We start from the raw sequence: 20,889 nt of genomic DNA on the forward strand, positions 1-20,889 counted from the left end.
AGATTAGAATCCACCTGCTTTTAACCACTACACCACACTGACTGGGACTAAGTCCATTGGCTCTGGATGTCCTGGCAGAGCGACTACACTTGGCTCTGCTTACTACCTTACCTTGGAACAAGACAACCCAGCCAGAGCTGGGTGCTTATATAGCTGTGTGAGCAGTCAAGTGAAAAGACCATGAAACATTCATGGTTCTGATGGTTCTGGTGAAGTGCAGTGGTACGCATGAAACATTTTGAGGAACAGCGAGATTCCACCTTAACAACCGCTGACTGCAGTGCACAACACAACAGCCTCTTATCAGAAACCCATGATCTTTTATGATGAAATGGGCTGGAATGCCATGAACTTATTTCTAGTTGTCCGAGTCCCAGCAATTAAGTGTCACTGGAAGTTGAGATATACCTTGGTGTGCTTTTTCATATAACCTCTTATTTATATGTATGGCTTTGCAAACAATGTATATAGTAAAGTGTGGTTCTGGTGAGTTTTCCGGGCTGTGTGGCCGTGGTCTGGTGGATCTTGTTCCTAACGTTTCGCCTGCATCTGTGGCTGGCATCTTCAGAGGTGCATCACAGAGGGAAGTCTGTTACACCTCTGAAGATGCCAGCCACAGATGCAGAAGCAATAGACCACCAGGTCCATTTTAACAACTCCACCAGAACCAGTTGAATCCAGCCATGAAAGCCTTCGACAATACATAGTAAAGTGTGTTTGTGCAACAGGAAATTTATTCAACAGGTACAGATTGTTGCATTGAACACAATAGCCTATGTACAGTTAAGTGCTTTCTGGGTTATCTGCTTTCTGCTGACTGCCAGTGGCCCCCTAGGGAAGTGGTCCACCAGGATATTTAATGTTAAATGGCCAGTCCACCCCTGGTGGAGTCTGTCGACCTGTGATGCAGGTACAGAGTTGAATCCAGACTCAACAGGAAATAAACACTTTCCCTCCTTTCCTCCACAGATCCTTCTCGTGGCATTCCTTAGGGCAGTGATGGCGAACCTATGGCACGGGTGCCAGAGGTGGCACTCGGAGCCCTCTCTGTGGGCACGTACACACAGAGTTCATCATGTGGGGGGTGGAAAATCACACACACACACACACACACACACACACACACACACACACACACACACACATCTAGGCTGGCCTGGGCCACTGAGCATGATGTGCACGCACCGCTGTGAGTAGGGAGGACTTGGCTGGCGGGCCTGGTGCCTGTGCTCCGGGTGGCTGCTGCCCCGGGTGTGTGTGTGTGTGTGTGTGTGTGTGTGTGTGTGTGTGTGTGTGTGTGTGTGTGTGTGTGTGTGTGTGTGTGTGTGTGTGTGCGCAGAGGAGGCAGAGATGCTAGAGAGGCACAGAGCGGTGCGCACGGGACTTGCTGGAGGCTAGAGCAGGCTGGCCCCTGCTCAAGCGGGTCAGGCGGAAGAGGGAGCCATCCGGTTTTTTCTAAACTAAAACCTCAGCATTCAGGTTAAATTGCCGGGTTGGCACTTTGCGGTAAATAAATGTGGTTTGGGTTGCAATTTGGGCTCTCAGTCTCAAAAAGGTTCGCCATCACTGCCTTAGGGTCTCCCATACCCCAAATAGAACAGCATCGTGTGGAGATCAGTGGGCTGCAGTTGGAGGGGGAAGTCAGGAAAGTGTAGTTCTGCCATGGGGAAACATAGGCCCTTTCTACATATGCAGGATAATCCACTCTCCATGCACTTTGCAGCTGCATCTCACTGTGCGGAATAGCAAAACCCACTTGCAAAAAAATTGTGAAAGTGGATTGAAAGTGCATTATTCTGCACGTGCAGAAGGGGCCAGAGAGTGCGATATGGCAAACTTTGTAGGCGGACGTTTCATGCCAGCAATGCGTCTGTCTAAAGATTATATGAATATGGGATAAAGTCATGAGACAAAGTAGTCCCCTTCCAAGTCAGCTCCTAAAGATGGGCCTCGTTGGTGCTATGATGCTGTCCAGTATGTTTCCCAGCACCCGTTTGATTCTTGAGTTACAGGAATGAAATCCACAGAGTCTTGAATGGAGCGGAAACGAAGTGGGAGCCGGGGATCTCCCCCTACCAACTGTCTGACTAGCAAATTGCTGAGCTCGTCCTGAGCAGAATTGTAACATCAGCCCAGCCATAGATTCGGGTTTGTTAGGTCTCTGAGCTAGATAGGCCCTCCATGTGGCCTTGCAGAGAGCAAATCCAACCGTTTCTTGGGAAACTGGAGCCAAATAGCACCTGGAGCCAGCGTGGTGTAGTGGATAAGGGTGGCAGACTCTAATCTTTGATCCCCCACTTCTCCGCAGGAGCAAAAGAATCTAATCTAGTGTTTGATTCCTTACTCCTCCACATGAAGTGTGCTGGGCGATTTTGGGCTAGTCACAGCTCCGTCGGAACTCTCTCAACCTCACCTACCTCACAAGGTGTATGTTGTATGCATGGGCATAGTGAGGGGGCCACGGGAGGGGCTAGAGTCCCAGGCGCCATTTCCCACAGTCATCTGAGGGGCACATTGCAGGGCCACTCCCCAACTGTGTCCTTCCCCTGAATTCCCTATGAAGTTCACAGCAGGAGCACAGTTAAACACCAGCCAGGGGGGGCTCACCCACCGCAAAACTCCATGACAGCTGTGTTACGGTTTGGTGGCAGAGCATCGGCTTTGCAATGCCCAAGTCTAATCCCTGGCATTGCCCCTTTAAATGATCAGGTCATGTGACTGATCTCTGCCTGAGACCTGGGAGAGCTGCTTCCAGTCTGAGCAGGCCATGCTGATGTTGACAGATCCTGTTCTTCCTAAAGCAAAGTTCAATATAACAAAACCCAACATTTATTTATTTAAGCCGTGCTAGGAAAAGCTGCGTGACGCATAATTTTCTGGTTGTGGTGGGTTTTCCGGGCTGTGTGGCTGTGGCCTGGTAGATCTTATTGCGAACATTTCGCCTGCATCTGTTAGGAACACGGCCACTCTGCCCGAAAAACCCACAACAACCAGTTGAATCCAGCTGTGAAAGCCTTCGACAATACATTGAACACAATTTTCTCCTTCTCCATTTCCTTCTTACAAGCACCACCACCTTATAAAGTAGGCCAGGTTGAGAAGGAAAGTGATTGGCTCAAGAGGCAGACCTCAGCGAGCTTCCAAGTCAGAGTGGGAATTCGAACTCGGGTCACCCAGTTCTTACTGTGACACACAAGCCACTACCCCATGATGGATCTCTAGGACCCTGAGGGTAAATGGTTTGATTTCTCTGTGCTGAGTCTCTCTTCCCCTGATGATGGGGCAGTTGATCTGGGAGCTGCTAAAAAGCATCATGGAAGGAAAGATTCACCTGGTATGTTTGAACTGGGATGGACCATTCAGACGTGCAAGTTGGCGCTCACAGTTGCTTCCACTCATCCCAAGATCAACACACCTGTTCAAAGCAATCCAAAGATCCAGCACATACCCCAAAGAGATATCCTTTTAAAGTATATACAGACCACGCAGTCTCTCCTTGCTATCTGCCTGCATCTTTGGGGGAACAAATTCAAATCTCCAAGAAAGTACCCCCCTGGCCCCCCTGCAGAGGAAGTTAACCATTGCTTGCCCAGGGAGACTCCAGGTGCTAGCAACGAATGATCAACTTAAGAGGATTAACTCAGAGGATCCTTGCTCACCCCCGCCCCCCAATTGTGCCCCCCCCCCCAGCTTAGCCCAACCAGTTTATTCCGCTCAGTTTCATAGGTATTGGGGCTAGGTCGGATAATGGTTTTGCATGGAGGGGCATTCTAGTGCTGGAAAGGGGGGGGGGGATCTTGCACAAGAGATCATGGCTTACACGACCCCCCCCCCCCATATCCAACCCCGCTCCCCTTCCCCAGCTTCGGAAGTCTATCGATCTCGCTCTTCCCCTTTAGCGGCGCTGTCTGTCTGTCTGTCTGTCTATCTGTCACCGCGAGCTGATGTCACCGTAGGCAGCTGCGCTCAGGGAAATGGGGGGGGGTTGGCTTGGAGAAGGGGGCTGCGGTGGGGGGGGGGCTCTCCCGGCTCCCCCCTCCTCCCCCAGCAGCCTCGAGGCGGCTGCGATAGAGGGTCTCTCCGGCCCCAGCCCGGGCAGGCGAGTCTCAGAGCCAGGCTGGCTCCGGCAGGGACGGACCCTCCTTCCCTCCCTCCCGGCCGGGTAGGCAGGGCGAGCGCCGGAGCCGCCAGCCAATGCCCAACTTTGCGGAGTGAGCCAGGGCTGGGCTGCCGCCGCCGCCTCCTCCCCGCGCCAGCCTGCCGGGTGCGCTCGGCGCGGCGGATCAGCTGCTGGACAGCGCCTCGGAGGGCCAGCCGGGGACCGGGGTGGCGGGTGGGGAAGGGGACAGCAGGGGCGGCCCGAGCCCTCCCGGTGGTGGTGGTGGGGGTCTCCTCCTCAATCCAGCCCCCCCGGTTCTCTGGGCCAGATCCGGTTCTTCTTTGTCTCCTCCAGCTCCGCAACTCGCGCTGCCCACCTGGGCGCAGATTTGGGGTCCAGGACTACCTCCCGCCGCTTCCCAGTCGCCTCGGAGGACAGGCGGGGAAGGCAACGTGGCTAAACCCCTCTGCGCACCCCCGGTGGCTGATGGCAGAGGGGGATCTCCCTGGCCTGCTGGAGCCGACCTGGGAGGGGCCAGGCTGCGGACGGGACCCCGCCAAGAGCCGCCGCCCGGACTCCACGCGGTCCTTGGCCAAGGCGCGCAGGCCGGAGGCGCAGGAGGAGGGCGAGGGAGACGCCGCGCCGGGGGATTTTCTGCGCTCGGGGTCTCGCATCCCAGCCAAAGGACCATGCCGGAGTGACAGCCCTTCTCTCCCCCGCCGCCACCCCTCCTCTGGATCTTGCTCAGGGTAGCCGGAGAGCCCGACTCCTTCTTCTCCTACCCCCCAGCCCCCTAGACACGAAGCAAAGAAGTCCTCCCGCGATGGCTTTCCAAAAACCCACGGAGCCTCCCGGGGCCACGAGGAAAAACCCGAGCCTGCTGGAGCTGGGCGCGCTGTGCTTGGACTCCGAGATCATCTTCGGGTTCACCAGCCACCTCCTGCGGAGGAAAGGCAAGGTAAGGCACAGGGGCGTGGTGGGGGGAGCCGTGGGGGGGGGGGGGGGGTCCGACTGGGGAGTTTCACTTGTTCCAAAACGTGCATCGCTAAACTCCAGAGCGAAGGGAGGGAAAGTTGGCGCGGCTGTTTCGGAGGCGGGCGAGCGAGCGAGCGGCTGTGCGGATTCAGCACCCTGGACAGCGCCAGGGCTTCGGGGCGCGTCGCAGCCGCTGGAAGGACGCGGGAATCATCCGGGTTGCACGTCTGAACGCGTGGCGCGGGTCTGTCGCTCCCCCGGAATGGCTTCTTAGCCAAGCGCGTGGGGGCACGTTCAGTTGGGGAGCAGTGCCGTCTTCTATCCCTACCTTTCGGGTCCCCTTTTTCCGGGGGTGTCCAACTCTGGCGCCCCAGATGTTCATGGACTACGGTTCCCAATTGGCCATGCTGGCAGGGGCTGATGGGAACAGTAGTCCATGAACATCGGAGTTCTCGCCCATACCAGCCAGTCCTGGAAACCGAAGGAGGCTCCCGTAGCCCACTGGCACGGAGAACGCTTAAACATGGTTGCCCTACACCTGAGGAACTCCAGGAGCGAGGTAGTGAGACGCTGGCCCAAGATGACACCCGGTGCAAAGCGAGGGGGTTCTCTTCTACCTGTTAGGTTTTTTTTTGGGGGGGGGGGGGCAGGGGAGGGGAGGGAGAATGCGATGCTAATGAAGCCTCCCTCGCTGAGCACCGGGCAGGATGCTGGCAGGGCTCTCCTCCCTCGGCTCGTCATTCATTCTCCTCTGTAGCGGGTCTGGGCGGAAAGTTGGCTTCACCACCGGCGTGGGCGGCGCGGTGCTCGGCGCTGTACAAAGGCGCCCTTCCGGCTCCCGCTTTGGAGCCAGAGGGCTTGCACGGAGAAGGGGCAGTACCCCCTCCCTCTCGCCACGTGTTTTCTTGACGGGGTCCCAGGCCCACTCTTCCCTCGGATCGGATCCCCCGCTGCACTCTGCACATGCCCAAAGTCTCTCTGGTGCCTTTCAGCAACGCCCAGGCCTCCAGCAAGGACCCTCTCCCGAGATTGCCACCCCCCCCACCCCCCGCCCCCCTCCCTAGGCCCGGCAGTCTGGTTGGGGCACCTCAGAAGCCTCCCTCTTCGCCTGCTCCTTTGGCAAATTGGCTCCGAAGAGCTCCAGTTCGAGACCCCGTCGGGCTTGGCGTAGCTCTGGAGGACTCTCAGGGGGGCGACGGGAGGGGATCTGGGAAGGGGGCGAGAGGGGGGAGATTGGGAAGCTCTGGCCGCTTTCCCTGCAAGGGGGGCCCGTGTGCGTGTCGGGGGGCTGGGGGGAGGCCAGGCGGAGGCGCCCGTGGGTCGGCGCGACGGGGGCAGCAGAGCGAAAGGGAGCAGCGAGCGCGCTTGACTGAGTCCCCCGTTGCCGCTGAAGGGCTTGGAGGGGCTGCCTCGACTTAAGAGCCCGGGCGGGGTCCGCAACGCCCCCCGGGGGAGCTCGGGCGCCTCTGCGCCCCCCCCCCCGACGGATTACGGTGGAGACAGCCACGAGGGGGCTCCTGCCCGCTTGAATTGCGAGTCACCCATTCAGGCCGGCAGGGACGGCGGGGCTCCACTCAGGCGTGGCCGAGGGTGCAGCAAGCCATGCGAGATGAGCATGAGGCGCGACAGGGGGGAAGGGAGGGATGGCTCGGAGGACATTTCCCAAGAATTTTATTTAAAAAAAACAACCACCCGACGTCCGCTTGAATCTTGACCGCCTCGTTGGCCACGTGGGAAAAAAAAAAGTTGAAGCTAGGCGTCGTGGAGGACGGGGACAGGGACCCATCCCTCCCAATCGCCTCTGCTGCAGTCGCGGGAAGATCTGGGGCAGGAAACCGGTTGGAGATAGTCGCCACTCCTGGGAGAAAAATCCCTTTTTCGCTAGGGAAGATGGCTTAATCTTCTCCGGCGGGGCTAGCTGTGCTGCAACGCGCGGCCGGCAGATGGCGCTCCAGTAACAGGGACCGGAGAGCCGCTGGCGGACGGCCGCGGCAGGTTCCTTCTAGCCGTTCAACCCAACTGGGTGTGCAAATTGAGCGGTGTGTGAGTGCTCCGGGGAGGGGAGCAAGAAAAGGAGTTCTCAAACGCGGCACTTATAGCGGCAGCTGCAGATTCTGGAGACTATGGCCAGTTCCCTTTCTTACAGAAGAGTCGAGATGCTTCTTCTGACGCCACGTGGTTGCTTCTCTTTCCAGTTCAGAGGCGCATGTGATCGCTCTTGAGAGGTGACCTGCATACAGAGCCCATAGGATCGCTCCTCTAATCCCACCTCATAATATAATGTCACAAAAGAAGCAAACCTCTGTTTTGTTTCTGGAACGATAGGGTGTCGGACTAGGATCTAGGAGACTGATCTCACTCCTTCATGGAAGTTTGCTGGCCCAGTCATCCCATCTCAGCCTAACCTACCTCACAAGACTGCTGTTGTAAGGGCTACATAAAAGAGGGGAGAAGTAGGACATCAGTAAGGTTGCCAACCTCCAGGCAGGGTCAGGGGATCTCCTGGAATTACAGCTGACCTCTAGGCAGAGGCGTAGCTGCAACAGGGACATGTAGGGACATTTTCCCCAGGCGGCCCCCATTGCATCACATGGGGGTGGAAAATTGCCCCCCACACTTCTGGGATGAAGGAGGGTCTTGGCTGGGCCTGGCCGCGATATGCGTGCGCTGCCTGGGACGAGGCCTGTCTGGGCGGCCCTCCATATGGGCCCCTGCTGCCCTCCCGCACCTCATTTACCTTAGCCAGTGGTGGGGTTTGCCGGGGTGTATGCAGTGGCTGGCCTCGGTGGGGCGGGAACGGGCAGGGGCACTTGGCAGCAGCCTCCACAGGGCCTGGCCGGGAAAGGCTGGCCCAGCGGGCCGAGGGGAGGAAAAGTGGTGTGGGGGTGATTTCCTGCTCCCCACGTGACTCCAACGACAGCGGCCTGGGGCGCCTGTTCCCACCCCACCCCGTGGAAGGTATGCCATTACCCCCCCCCCCCATGTTTGTTCCTAAGCCACCTTCGACCTAGAGAAGCATTGTTTGTGTTCTGGTTCCCAGAAAGTCCAGTTGCTGGTATCCCACTGCAGATGGTTCTAGGGCAGGGGTAGGGAACCTGCGGCTCTCCAGATGTTCAGGAACTACAATTCCCATCAGCCTCTGTCAGCATGGCCAATTGGCCATGCTGGTAGGGGCTGATGGGAATTGTAGTTCCTGAACATCTGGAGAGCCGCAGGTTCCCTACCCCTGTTCTAGGGCTATGGTGGTGAACCTTTGGCACTCCAGATGTTATGGACTACAATTCCCATCAGCCCCTGCCAGCATGGCCAATTGATGGGAATTGTAGTCCATAACATTTGGCGTGCCAAAGGTTCACCACCACTGGGTTCACCACCACTGTTCTAGGGTGAAACCAGGAGGCTGATGGGAATTGTAGTCCATAACATTTGGCGTGCCAAAGGTTCACCACCACTGGGTTCACCACCACTGTTCTAGGGTGAAACCAGGAGGCTGATGGGAATTGTAGTCCATAACATTTGGCGTGCCAAAGGTTCACCACCACTGGGTTCACCACCACTGTTTTAGGGTGAAACCAGGAGGCTGATGGGAATTGTAGTCCATAACATTTGGAGTGCCAAAGGTTCACCACCACTGTTCTAGGGTGAAACCAGGAGCCCACGAGTCACATAGATGCTTAAAAAAAATGAACGAAGTCACATGGTGGGTCTACCCCATGGGAGGTTACTGGGCTTTTGGCAACACAGGGGATATTTAAGGACACGTGGGAAAGGTTGGCTTCCCACCACGCTGGAGTCCCCTGCCTCCCTGTCCCACAAACCCGACTAATTTTTGCAAAAGGACCAGGATTTTAAACAATCCGGAGGGCTGTTTCCAATTGAAAACAGCAGCTGACTAGGCAATTAGTCCATAATGCTAATTTCTCCAGCTGCCAGGTCAGGGCTCCTGTGTAGAAATCATCCCCATCAATGCATTGCTAAGGGGATGATGGAATCAGACGGGGTGGGGGAGGAAGAGACACACAGATCCCAGGGAGTCAGCATGACAACAGAGGCCCATGCTGTTAAGGAGGTGCGCAGAAAGACTGCTGTCAAACAGATGCCTTTCTTTTTTTAAGGGAACCGCGCTTTATATCTTGGCAACACTTCTGGTCCAAAGCAGATGTTTTGTGTGTAGCAGATGCCTTCTAAGTCCCCAACTGCCTACGTCCAAGTAGGGTCTTTGATTAAGATGGAGGAAAGATGCTCTGGTGTGTCAGAAGGCTGTAGGAGACGTTGGCTTTTGGTCTCATGTTGGTCACCTGGAAAAGTTGTTGAGGCAGTGGAGGAAGAAGAGTTGGATTTATATCCCCCCTTTCTCTCCTGTAAGGAGGCTCCAAGGGGCTTACAAACTCCTTTCCCTTCCCCTACCTCACAACAAACACCCTGTGAGGTAGGTCGGGCTAAGAGAGCTCCAAAGAATTGTGACTAGCCCAAGGTTACCCAGCTGGCGTGTGTTGGAGTGCACAGGCTGATCTGAATTCCCCAGATAAGCCTCCGCAGCTTAAGTGGCAGAGCGGGGAATCCAACCTGGTTCTCCAGATTAGAGTGCACCTGCTCTTAACCACTACACCATGCTGAAGCACATCAGAGAGATCTCTTTTTCAGCATGTGCCGAGATATGGGGTCCCAGACTCTCTACATTGGAGGAACTCCTTGCCCAGGGACTTTTCTGCCAAAAGAGATGTGCACATCGGAGCTTTGCAAAAATGTCATGGTAGAGCACTCTTGAGTTGAATGGGCCCAAGCTAGCCTGATCTCATCAGACCTCAGAAGCTAAACAGGATGACCCTGGATGGGAGACCACCAAGGAAGTCCAGGGTCGCTATGCAGAGGCGGGCAATGGTAAACCACCTCTGTTAATCTCAACTGGGTTGTCATAAGTCAGCTGCAACTTGATGGCCCTTTAAACACACATGGTAGAGCACAGGGTTTTACAGTGGGAACTGCAGTCCATAACATATGGAGGGCCACGGGTTTCACACCTATGTGGTAGAGCAATGAAGAACAATTTTCCAAAGGGCTTTAGAAGAAGAAGAGAAGAAGAGTTTGGATTTATATCCCCCCTTTCTCTCCTGTAGGAGACTCAAAGGGGCTTAAAATCTCCTTGCCCTTCCCCCCTCTCAACAAACACCCTGTGAGGTGGGTGGGGCTGAGAGAGCTCCGAAGAACTGGGACTAGCCCAAGGTCACCCAGCTGGCGTGTGTTGGAGTGCACAGGCTGATCTGAATTCCCCAGATAAGGCTTCGCAGCTCAAGTGGCAGAGCGGGGAATCAAACCCGGTTCCTTCAGATTAGAATGCACCTGCTGCTCCTTTAGTTGTCTGTTTAGTAGGATTGCTGCCAAAGAAGGGCACACTCACTGGGGTTGTGCGGAAAATCGAAATTCTTCTTCTTCCTCCTCCTCCTCCCCCTCCTCCTGCTGCTGTCTTTGAGTGTACCTTCAGCCGTACCCTCCCCTACAAATGGCAGGAGAGCCGTTCTATGCATTTTATGCAAACGTACCTGAATCAGTTTTACCTTCCTGATGAGAGCAATAAGCATTCCCCAAGAAGCATTTGTCCCATCCATACACAGTGTGCTTTAGAGTACGCTTTAAATACATGAAGTATACACCTTCCTATAAAAAGTGCTGCATGAAATGTGGGCCCTTGGACAGAAGTCAGCGTTGGAGAGCACAACTTTTTCTCAATAATTACCAACAACTCTTCAACACGCTCAAAAGAGATAATATTTGTTGATTTAGACCAGACGTCTAGAAACAGAACTGAAGCAAGAAGAAGAGTTTGGACACATGGGAAATATAAGGCATCCCCCGAAAGTAAGACATAGCAAAGTTTACAAGCCCCCCCCCCCCCAAAAAAATTCTTTCCTGAAAGGAGACTCAAGGTAGCTTACAATCTCCTTTCCCTTCCTCTTCCCACAACAGACACCTTGTGAGGATGGTGGGTTGAGAGAGTTCTGAAAGAACTGTGACTGGCTCAAGGTCGCCCAGAGCAAGCTTCATGTGGAAGAGTGGGGAAACAAATCTGGCTCCCCAGATAAGACTCCGCTGCTCATGTGGAGTAGTGTGGAATCAAACCCGGTTCTTCAGATTAGAACGTACCTGCTCTTAGCCACTACGCTGCTCTGGCTTCTGCAAAGCAGAAGTGTTAACGCAACGCATTAAATGATGCAAAGGTACACAACAGGCTTCAACCCACAACAATATTCACAGTAGCACAGATCACAGTTCCCAGTGATTTATCCAAGTAACTTTTGAAGCCTTTTGTACAGTGTTGCCTGTTGCAACATTGAATTTTGAATAGTTCAGTTCTGCATACCGGTAGTTTGTGGAAAGTCAGGAGGCGTCTTGAGCTGTCATGTGTGTGGGCAGTTGCAGGCTGGTACCTGTAGAAGGCCCTGCACTGATAAGCAAAGGGCTGGGAACCTGGACACAACATCACAGCCACCCCACCACACCCCACCATTCCCAAATGGGCTTTCTGGTAACGTGGGAAGGCAAAGAACACAGAAAAGCCCCCCCCTCCCGCCAGAAAGCCCCTGTTGGCTTAATATTCTTATGCACTGCAGGGGGTTGGACTTGATGGCCCTTGGGGTCTCTTCCAACTGTATGATTCTAAGAGGTGGCATAAGTCCAAAGCATAAGGTGACATAAGCCTTGGCCACCAGCGTAATGAGGGCAAGATCCCAGTGGAAGTTGACTAGCATCAGCCTCCTCCCCTGGTCACGCCCTCAGACTGCCCCTCCTACACTGGTGGGGAGACGCATTCCACCACCGTGGAGGGCCATGGTGGCTCAGCCCCTCCACTGGGGCAATGCCCCGGGGAGGGCAAATGTGCCAGTGTGGCCCTGCACCGCTCCCGGAAGCTTCACCCCGCCCCCCCCCCCTTTGGATAGGGATGTAAAACAAACAGCCCTTTCTTTTTTGCTATCAAGTGGCAGCTGATTTACCCTGATGGGGTTTTCAGGGGGAGAGAAGTTCAGAGGCAGTTGGCCACTGCCTGCCTCCATGCCATGACCCTCATATTCCTTTGAGGTCTCTTACCCAGGTACTGGCCAGGGTCAAGACTGAGCGTGGGGCCCTGTCCAAAAGTCACCAAGCAAGTTTTTATGGCAGAGCAGGGATTCAGCCCTGGGTTTCCCAGATCCTAGTCTGACACCTTTAACTGCTTCACCATGCTGGTTCTTTTTCTTTCGTAGGCAAGTGTAATAACTAGGCAGAGGGGAGAACCGAAGGCCCCTTCCGCACGTGCCGAATAATGCACTTTCAATCCACTTTCACTATTGTTTGCAAGTGGATTTGGCTATTCCGCGCAGTAAAATCCAGTAGCAAAGTACATTGAAGTACATTGAAAGTGGATTGAAAGTGCTTTATGGAGCAGCAGTGGCATAGAAGGTTAAGAGCTCGTGTATCTAATCTGGAGGAACCGGGTTTGATTCCCAGCTCTGCCGCCTGAGCTGTGGAGGCTTATCTGGGGAATTCAGATGAGCCTGTGCACTCCCACACACGCCAGCTGGGTGACCTTGGGCTAGTCACAGTTCTTCTGAGCTCTCTCAGCCCCACCTACCTCACAGGGTGTTTGTTGTGAGGGGGGAAGGGCAGGGAGATTGTAAGCCCCTTTGAGTCTCCTGCAGGAGAGAAAGGGGGGATATAAATCCAAACTCCTCCTCCTCCTCCTCTTCTTCTTCATTCTACATGTGCAGAAGGAGCCTAAGACACAGCCCTGCTCACAAGTTACAGTGAATGCATGTATGCTTGGGGTTCCTCTGTACGAACGGATGCATACACGTACAGGCAGGAAACACGTGAGTTCACAGGAGCGTGGAAGCAGGTGTCCTAGCTCAGAAGCAGAACACATGCTGTGTAGAGAATCTCACGTTCTAGGTTCAGTCACTGCAGACTTTCATTCAAGATCTCTAGCTGAAAGGAGTTCCGGAGAAATTGCAGCCCAAACCTATGTTGATGTTAATTAGATAGAAGATATCCTGCATTGGACTGTAATCCGAATAACCTCCGCATCGGACTGCAGCCCTTGATTTGGAGAAAGATTGATCACCGCTCCCTGCCTGTAAAAACAGGGATGAGCTCATGTACGCAAACACAAAATACAGAACCTACCCCCTGGGTTCTCAGCAGAGGCGTAGCAAGGTGGGAAAGCGCTCGGTGCACTGGTGCGTCCTCTGCCCCCGCCCTGTCCCTGCCACGCCCTCGCCACACCCCCACAGGGGTGTGCGCCTTGTCTTGTCATGACCCCCCTGTCCCCAGCTGCAGCCTCTGGTTCTCAGTCTTTTTGAGTCTGCGGGCATATTTGGAATTCTGACACAGCATGGTAGTACACAGCATGGCAACCACAAAATGGCTGCCACAAGAGGCGGAGCCAGCCACAAAGTTGCCACCGCTTAACTTCAGTAACAAAGTTTCACAGGGTCTTGGTAACTGTTGCTGCAAATGCAGTGTTAAAAGAAATCTCCACAGCCACTCAAATCTCCAATAATCAGAAGCATTGATTGGTCCACCCACTTCCTAAAATAATTGACGGTTGTCAGGAAAGGTGTTGGCACGAGCGGGGTACCGCGTTGGGGACCCCCAATCTACTCCCTCCCACAAATGTTCACAATTAGATGGAAGAGTGAACGCATGGTGGGACCCACTAAGACCGCGGCTCGTGCCAGCTCATTCAAGGGCAGCTGATGCTTAGCCAGGATGATAGAAGAAGAGTTTTTGGGGATTTACACCCCCTTTCTCTCTTGTAAGGAGACTCAAGGTGGTTTACAAGCTCCTTTCCCTTCCTCTCCCCACAACAGACACCTTGTGAGGTAGGTGGGGCTGAGAGAGTTCTGAACAAACTGTGCCTAGCAGCCCAAGGTCACCCAGCAGGAATGTGTGCTGAAACACATCTGGTTCGCCAGATAAGCCTCCGCCGCTCAGGTGGAGGAGTGGGGAATCCAACCCGGTTCTCCAGATTAGAATCCACTTGCTCTTAACCACCACACCACGCTGATAGTTACTCTGGATTCACTAAACTGGATTAAGGGTGATACTTCCCCATCTCTTAAACTAAGATGGGTCTGCTCTGGTTAGCATTTGAGTGTGAGACCCCCAAGGGAAATCCGGGCTTGTGGCAAACCATCTCTGGCCTTGAAAACCTGCAGGGCGGTCAGTATAAATCGGCTAGAAGTTGAGGGTCACTTCAACATCAGTATTTACGGTTTGGGGACCGCAGACCTGTTTGGCCAAGCCTGCTTCCCCTTAAGGCAGGAACACAAATCTCATCTGACCGACAGGGTCTGGGGGCAGCCTATGCCCCGCTTAAGCGTTTTAGGGACAGCAGCCAAGTGTTACATTTCCAAAGGAAGTCATATTCATCTGGTTGATTAAAGGGATTAAAAAAAACCAACCCGATTCGGCGCCTCCCCCCATTTAATACCCCCCCCCCCGCCCAAACACTGAAGAAACCTCCTGGAAATCAGATGCGCCCCCCCCTCCCTCGCCCTTGCGTCGGTTTGGAAGCCAACCCAGTCGCCGGGTCAGGAAAACAATAGTCGGCACCGCCTCTCCGCCCCGTTCCCACGTGCTTCTGTCCACCCGAGCTCAGTCTGGGTCCCGGGCCGGGGAGGGGAGGGGAGGGGCGGATCGGGGAGACCACTCCTCCTCCTCCTCCTCCTCCCCCCAGTCCCGCCCCCTCTTGCCGTCCGGGGCTGCTTCAACTTTGCCAAACGCCGAAACTTTTCCCTGCCCGAGCTGCAGCGACCCACCATGTAGCAGCAGCCGCCGCCGCAGCCGGAGTGGAGAGTCCGCCCTCGCCGAGCGCGCACGGAGCAGCCGGGCGCAGCGCAAAAAGGCGCCGCGCAAAAGGCGCGCAGCCCGGGGATCTTGCCCGGGCGATGAGCATGCGGAGCGCCCCGGGGGCGAGCGGCTTCCCGGCGTCGTCGTCGTCGTCGTAGCTCGGCTCGCTCCAGCCGGACGCTGCCATGAGGCTGCTGGGGGTACGTGGCTTCCCCGGGGAGCCCTCGCCGTGCGCCCCGCCGCCGCGCCGTCTGAATGTGCCTTTGCTTCCCTTCCAGGTGGCCGAGGGCAACCCCCGGCGCGACCCGCCGCCGCCGCCGCCGCTTTCCCTGGAGGCGCCCCCGAGGAAGAGGCTCCCGGCCCCCGAAGAGCGCTGCGCCAGCCGCCCCCCGCCGGACGGAGCCGGGGCCGCCTCGGGGGGCGAGCCGGGCCACTTCGAGAGAGCCGCCCCAGGAGGAGGAGGAGGAGGAGGAGGATGGTGCCGCGGTTGCCAAGCCAAGCTGGCCGAGCTCCAGAGGCAAGCGGGGAAGCTGGCCGCCGCCTGCAACTCCTTGGCCCCGCCGGTAGGTCAAGAGATCTCGGGTCGGCTGGGGGCTGGTGGTGGGGGAGCGGGCGGGGGGGGGGGGGTGGAGCGGTCGGCGGCTCCAACGCTCCGCTTTGCAGACTTTGCGGAGTGCAGAACTTCGACCCCGGGATCCATCAATGCACGATCCAGCAGAAGGGAAAAAGACAATCTCTCCGTTCACTCACCGTCTGCACGGGTCGATTCCTGGACGGCTCGGGGTGCTGCTCTCTTTCCACTCGATTCCCTTTGCAGCATGGTGCTCTTGGGCAGGCTTTCTCGGGAGTCGGTCAGTCCCCTTGCCACGGAGCGCTGACTTCTGAGTAGACCTGCTTGGCCTGGCTCCATTCAGGGGTTCTTGTGCGGCTCGTTGCCTTGCAGTTGCCCAACTCTGGGTTGTGGAGCCGCGTTGGGGTCACGGGTTGCATCGCCCTGACATTTTTGTTGCCTGCTGAAATGCGGCTGCATGTTTTGTCTGGTGCTGTCTGGTTTGCCTAGTAGTCAGATGCGCTTACAGAAACAAGCATTCGATCAGAGGTGTCCAACTCTGGCACTTCAGACGTTCATGGACTACAATCCCCATCAACCCCTGCTGATGGGAATTGTAGTCCATGAACATCTGAAGCGCCAGAATTGGACACCTCTGCATTAGATGTTTGCTTTGCACTGTACTGCTAGGGTGTGTATGTAACCTCAGCTTGTGGGTTCTGTGGGGCAGTACTTGGAATGAGTTGCAACAACAATTTTTAAACAACAAAATGGTTTACTTTTCTTTACAATTAACACTTTTAAAACATCAACATTTAACGTTACAATTCAAGGTCCTGTTCAGGTTGCATTTCAAGTCCTTCTATTTACAGTCTACTGATATTGCCAAGTCCAAATTCTCCTTTGCAAGTTGGCTGGCTCCTGAAGACTCCAAGGGCTTGATGAACAGGTTGCAACATGATGAAGGTCTCCAGGAGAACTCTCACCCATTACAACACAAAGAAACCTGAAACAATAAGCTCCAACATTTTACAACATAGCAAAACAACAACTACCTTCCCAGTAGTTCCCAACAATATTGAAATTACCAAAGATTGTTAAGGGCTTATAGAAATCAAGGTCCAAGTCTGGTAGCCTTGCTTCTTCTGCAGAAGAGCTCTTGCAGCCTCTCTGCTGCTCGAGGTCCTCCACCCTTACTGGGTCAACCCATTTCTGGGCCAACCCATTCTGGGCATGGGGTTACATTCTCCCCACTAAAAAATTCTGTCGTCCCGACAGTAATTGCAATGCAACTTTTGAAATCATTGCACAATGATTTCCCCAGAGATTCCTGTACTTGGAGGAACCACATTTGGTGCATCTGAATGCAGAACATTGTCTTTCCCTTGCCAGGATTTCCAACTGTTCCAAACTTAGCTGCACTGGAAATTTGCAAAACTTTCCAGCAAATGTTGCAAATTCAGCAAAGCAGTTTGCAGAAGGGATGGGGGATTGCAACTGGAATCCCTTCCTTCATATAACTGCCAAACAGTGTTTCAAATTAACACAGCAACATCTCTTGAAGTTTCATAACAAAATGGTTTTATGGGGATCAAACCCCAACTTGCTGCACACTTTCATTGCAAACCAATTTATATTTGCAATCTCACTTCCAAGCCCACGCTGGTTGAAGCCATTTGTAACCTCAGCTTGTGGGTTCTGTGGGGCAATACTTGGAATGAGTTGCAACAACAATTTTTAAACAACAAAATGGTTTACTTTCTTTACAATTAACACTTTTAAAACATCAACATTTAACGTTACAATTCAAGGTCCTGTTCAGGTTGCATTTCAAGTCCTTCTATTTACAGTCTACTGATATTGCCAAGTCCAAATTCTCCTTTGCAAGTTGGCTGGCTCCTGAAGACTCCAAGGGCTTGATGAACAGGTTGCAACATGATGAAGGTCTCCAGGAGAACTCTCACCCATTACAACCACAAAGAAAACCCTGAAACAATAAACTCCAACATTTACAACATAGCAAAACAACAACTACCTTCCCAGTAGTTCCCAACAATATTGAAATTACCTTAACAAGGTGTTAAGGGCTTATAGAAATCAAGGTCCAAGTCTGGTAGCCTTGCTTCTTCTGCAAAAGAGCTCTTGCAGCCTCTCTGCTGCTCCGAGTCTCCACCCCCTTACTGGGTCAACCCATTCTGGGCCAACCCATTCTGGGCATGGGGGTTACATGTATTTTCCCACAGTTCTCCCCCCACCCAAATGGGGGGGAGCTGCCTTGGTATTTGTACGTTGCCACTAACTTGGTGATATTGTTCAGTATGGCACAGGGTTGCCAACATCTTGGCGAGGCCTGGAGAACTGCAGTTGATTTCTAGACTGCAGAGTTCAGTTTCTTCATTTCCCCTGGGGAAAAATGGCTGTTTGGGAGGATGGTGTTACACCCTGTTGTAACTCCCTGCCCTCCCAAATCTCCGCCCCGAATCTCCAGGAATTTCACAACCCGGAGTCGGCAACTGTGGGTGTAGTGCTGGTGTGTTTAGCCGGCTGCCTTGGGGTAAACTAGACCTTTTGCCCTCCCGGAGGATAACTTTGTGCGCCCCAGGAATTGCCCCTGTGCATTCGAACAGCGGCTCACATTGCATAGCAGTTTGATTTATGTAAAGAACGCCTTACAGAATTTTGCTAGCCATGCCTCTTAATAGTGCCGTAATACTTTGATACCGCCTCGCTGTTCAGCATTTATGTGAGCACTTTGGGCAGCAGCGTTCTGGTGCCTGCCACAGAGGGCTTGTCCGACCCACGTAAGCCCTGCACCGATGCCTGTGTACATGTTTGGGGTCGGTACTGTACTAATTGTACCCTGCGAAGAATCTTAGTGCAGAAAGTTTGAGACGCCTCGCGTAACCTTAGAGTAGCTGCCTGCGTACAGTGTACTCTGTGCCTCTTGAGATGCTTGTGTGTACTTCGGCACACTTTGTAGACTTAGAATCATCAAATCACAAAGTCGGAAGGGGGCATATAGACTATCTCAGGGGTCTGCAACCTGCGGCTCGCCAGATGTTCATGGACTACAAATCCCATCAGCCCCTGCCAGCATGGCTGCCATGCTGGCAGGGGCTGATGGGATTTGTAGTCCATGAACATCTGGAGAGCTGCAGGTTGCAGACCCCGAGCTATCTAGTCTGACCCACTGCTCAATGCTGGATCAGCCTTGGGGTATTAAACTCATTTGTTACTTGGGCCGGATATGACTATAAATAAGACTTGGTTTGACCAGTCCGGGGGTGGGGGTGGCTGCATCAGCTGGCCCCAGAATGGTGCTGGAGGGGGATGCAGAGGGGGGCTGTTTCTTCAGCTGGCTCACAGGCCTGATAAGGCCTCTCAAGGGGCAAGATCCAGCCACATGCATGACACCCCTGGCCCAGAGCATCCCTGGAAACTGTCGTCCAATCTTTCCTTGAAGACTGCCAGAGAGGCGGAGCCAATTCCATTACTGAACTGCTCTTAATGGAAAAAAAAATTCCTTCTAATGTCCAGATGGCATGTTTTTGCCCGTAATTTATACTCGGTGTGTGTTCTTGTGCTTATGCAATGAAGACCATTACTTGCAGAAGTTACTTGTAGCAGTTTTTCTAAACTTCTACAGTGGCGTAGGATGTTAAGAGCTCGTGTATCTAATCTGGAGGAACTGGGTTTGATTCCCAGCTCTGCCGCCTGAGCTGTGGAGGCTTATCTGGGGAATTCAGATTAGCCTGGGCACTCCCACACACGCCAACTGAGTGACTTTGGGCTAGTCACAGCTTCTTGGAGCTCTCTCAGCCCCACCTACCTCACGGGGTGTTTGTTTTGAGGAAGGGAGGGCAAGGAGATTGAAAGCCCCTTTGAGTCTCCTGCAGGAGAGAAAGGGGGGATATAAATCCAAACTCCTCCTTCTTCTTCTTCTTCCTCTTCTTCTACTACTTCTTCTTCTCCTACTCCTCCTTCTTCTCCTTCTTCTCCTTCTTCTTCTTCTTCTCCTCCTTCTCCTCCTTCTCCTTCTCCTTCTTCTTCTTCAACTGCCTGCTTGTGTACTTCTGGCCTCCCCCCCCCCCCCAATCTCAGTGTTGTAGAGGCGTACTGGAGTATGGTACCCCTGTAGGATCCCTGTCAGTCAGGAATAGTGCTATCTCAGTGACTGGGATTCAAATTCAGTTCTGGCAATTATATCCATCCCCCCTTCCCAGTTGCAACAACTGAAAGCCCTCTTTGTAGGAATGATTCCTTTTGGAGAATGTAAAAGGGGTAGTTTTGGACAAGAGCTGTGAGGGTGGGGGGAATAGGAGCGGTGTCCGCTGTCTGCCTTTGGTGACCTCATCCGTTGAGAATCCATCTGCACACCATTCCTCATCTGTGGTTCTTTCTGTTTGTTGGTTACCCTAGAATGTGGCAAGGAAGCCGGTTTAGTATCCATGGCAGATAGATGATGCATACAGAGGCCTCCAAGTTTGTGGGGCTAAGTGGAGACTTGATCTCGGGATCTGCTTGCGGGGGGGGGGGGGGACCAGATAGGACAGTGTTTGCTCATTTCTGCTGCTTAATTTCCGAGCATGCGTTTGCTTGTTTCCATGACTTAATTTCTGCTAATTGCTCATCAAAGAGTGAATATGCCGTCATGATTTGCGGGAAGAGCAGTTTACGGTACTGTGGTCCAGAAGTGCTTTTATGACCCAATCCTGTGTGGGTCCTTACTGCTTTGTGGGACTTCTGACCCTCCACTTGAAAGTATCTTACGTTGAGTCAGAGTACAGAGATCCTCCATTTCCGCTCTAAGTGGAATTGGCTCTTCTGGGTCTTTCAATCCAGCTCTTGACTGACACTTTTGAACAGAGATCAGGCATCGAACCTGCAACCTTCTGCATCCAAAGCAGATATCCCGCCACTTAGCCACTTCCTACTCCAGTGAGACGGATGCTTTTGTTTTGCATGTTTCTTCCCTGCATGGCTGTGAGGACTATGGTCAAGGTGGCTTCTGCCATTGTTGTCTTTGCTTCAGTTTCTGGAAAGAGGGTTAAGGCTTGGACAGTAGTCATCTTGGCAGCCCCACCCATGGAATTTGGGGAGCCTGTGTACTCCAGCACATGCCAGCTGGGTGACCTTGGGCTAGTCACAGTTCTTTGGATCTCTCTCAGCCCCACCCACCTCACAGGGTGTTTGTTGTGGGGAGGGGGAAGGAAAGGAGATTGTAAGCCCCTTTGAGTCTCCTTATAGGAGAGAAAGGGGGGTATAAACCCAAACTCCTGCTCCTCCTCCTCCTCCTCCTACTACTACTACTACTACTACTACTACTACTACTATCATGATGTGTAGGAGTGGGGAAACAAACCTGGTTCTCCAGAGTTGAGTCCACCATTCTTAACCACTGAACCGCACCCCAAGAGGACTTTTTATAGAGCTTTTATAG

General features: G+C 53.7%; 1 protein-coding gene across 1 annotated transcript in view; it reads left to right on the top strand.

Annotated features, from left to right (window-relative positions):
- The first annotated feature begins 14,723 nt into the window (after positions 1–14,723).
- The window catches only part of KIF26A (kinesin family member 26A), a 215,559-nt gene continuing 209,393 nt past the window's right edge, over positions 14,724–20,889 (top strand). The window contains 2 exon segments of the mRNA XM_048486723.1: positions 14,724–15,099; positions 15,178–15,462. Coding sequence (XP_048342680.1) covers positions 15,085–15,099; positions 15,178–15,462 — 300 coding nt within the window. The 5' untranslated portion in view covers positions 14,724–15,084.

Source organism: Sphaerodactylus townsendi, linkage group LG02, assembly GCF_021028975.2.
Source record: "Sphaerodactylus townsendi isolate TG3544 linkage group LG02, MPM_Stown_v2.3, whole genome shotgun sequence".
Lineage (NCBI taxonomy): Eukaryota > Metazoa > Chordata > Lepidosauria > Squamata > Sphaerodactylidae > Sphaerodactylus > Sphaerodactylus townsendi.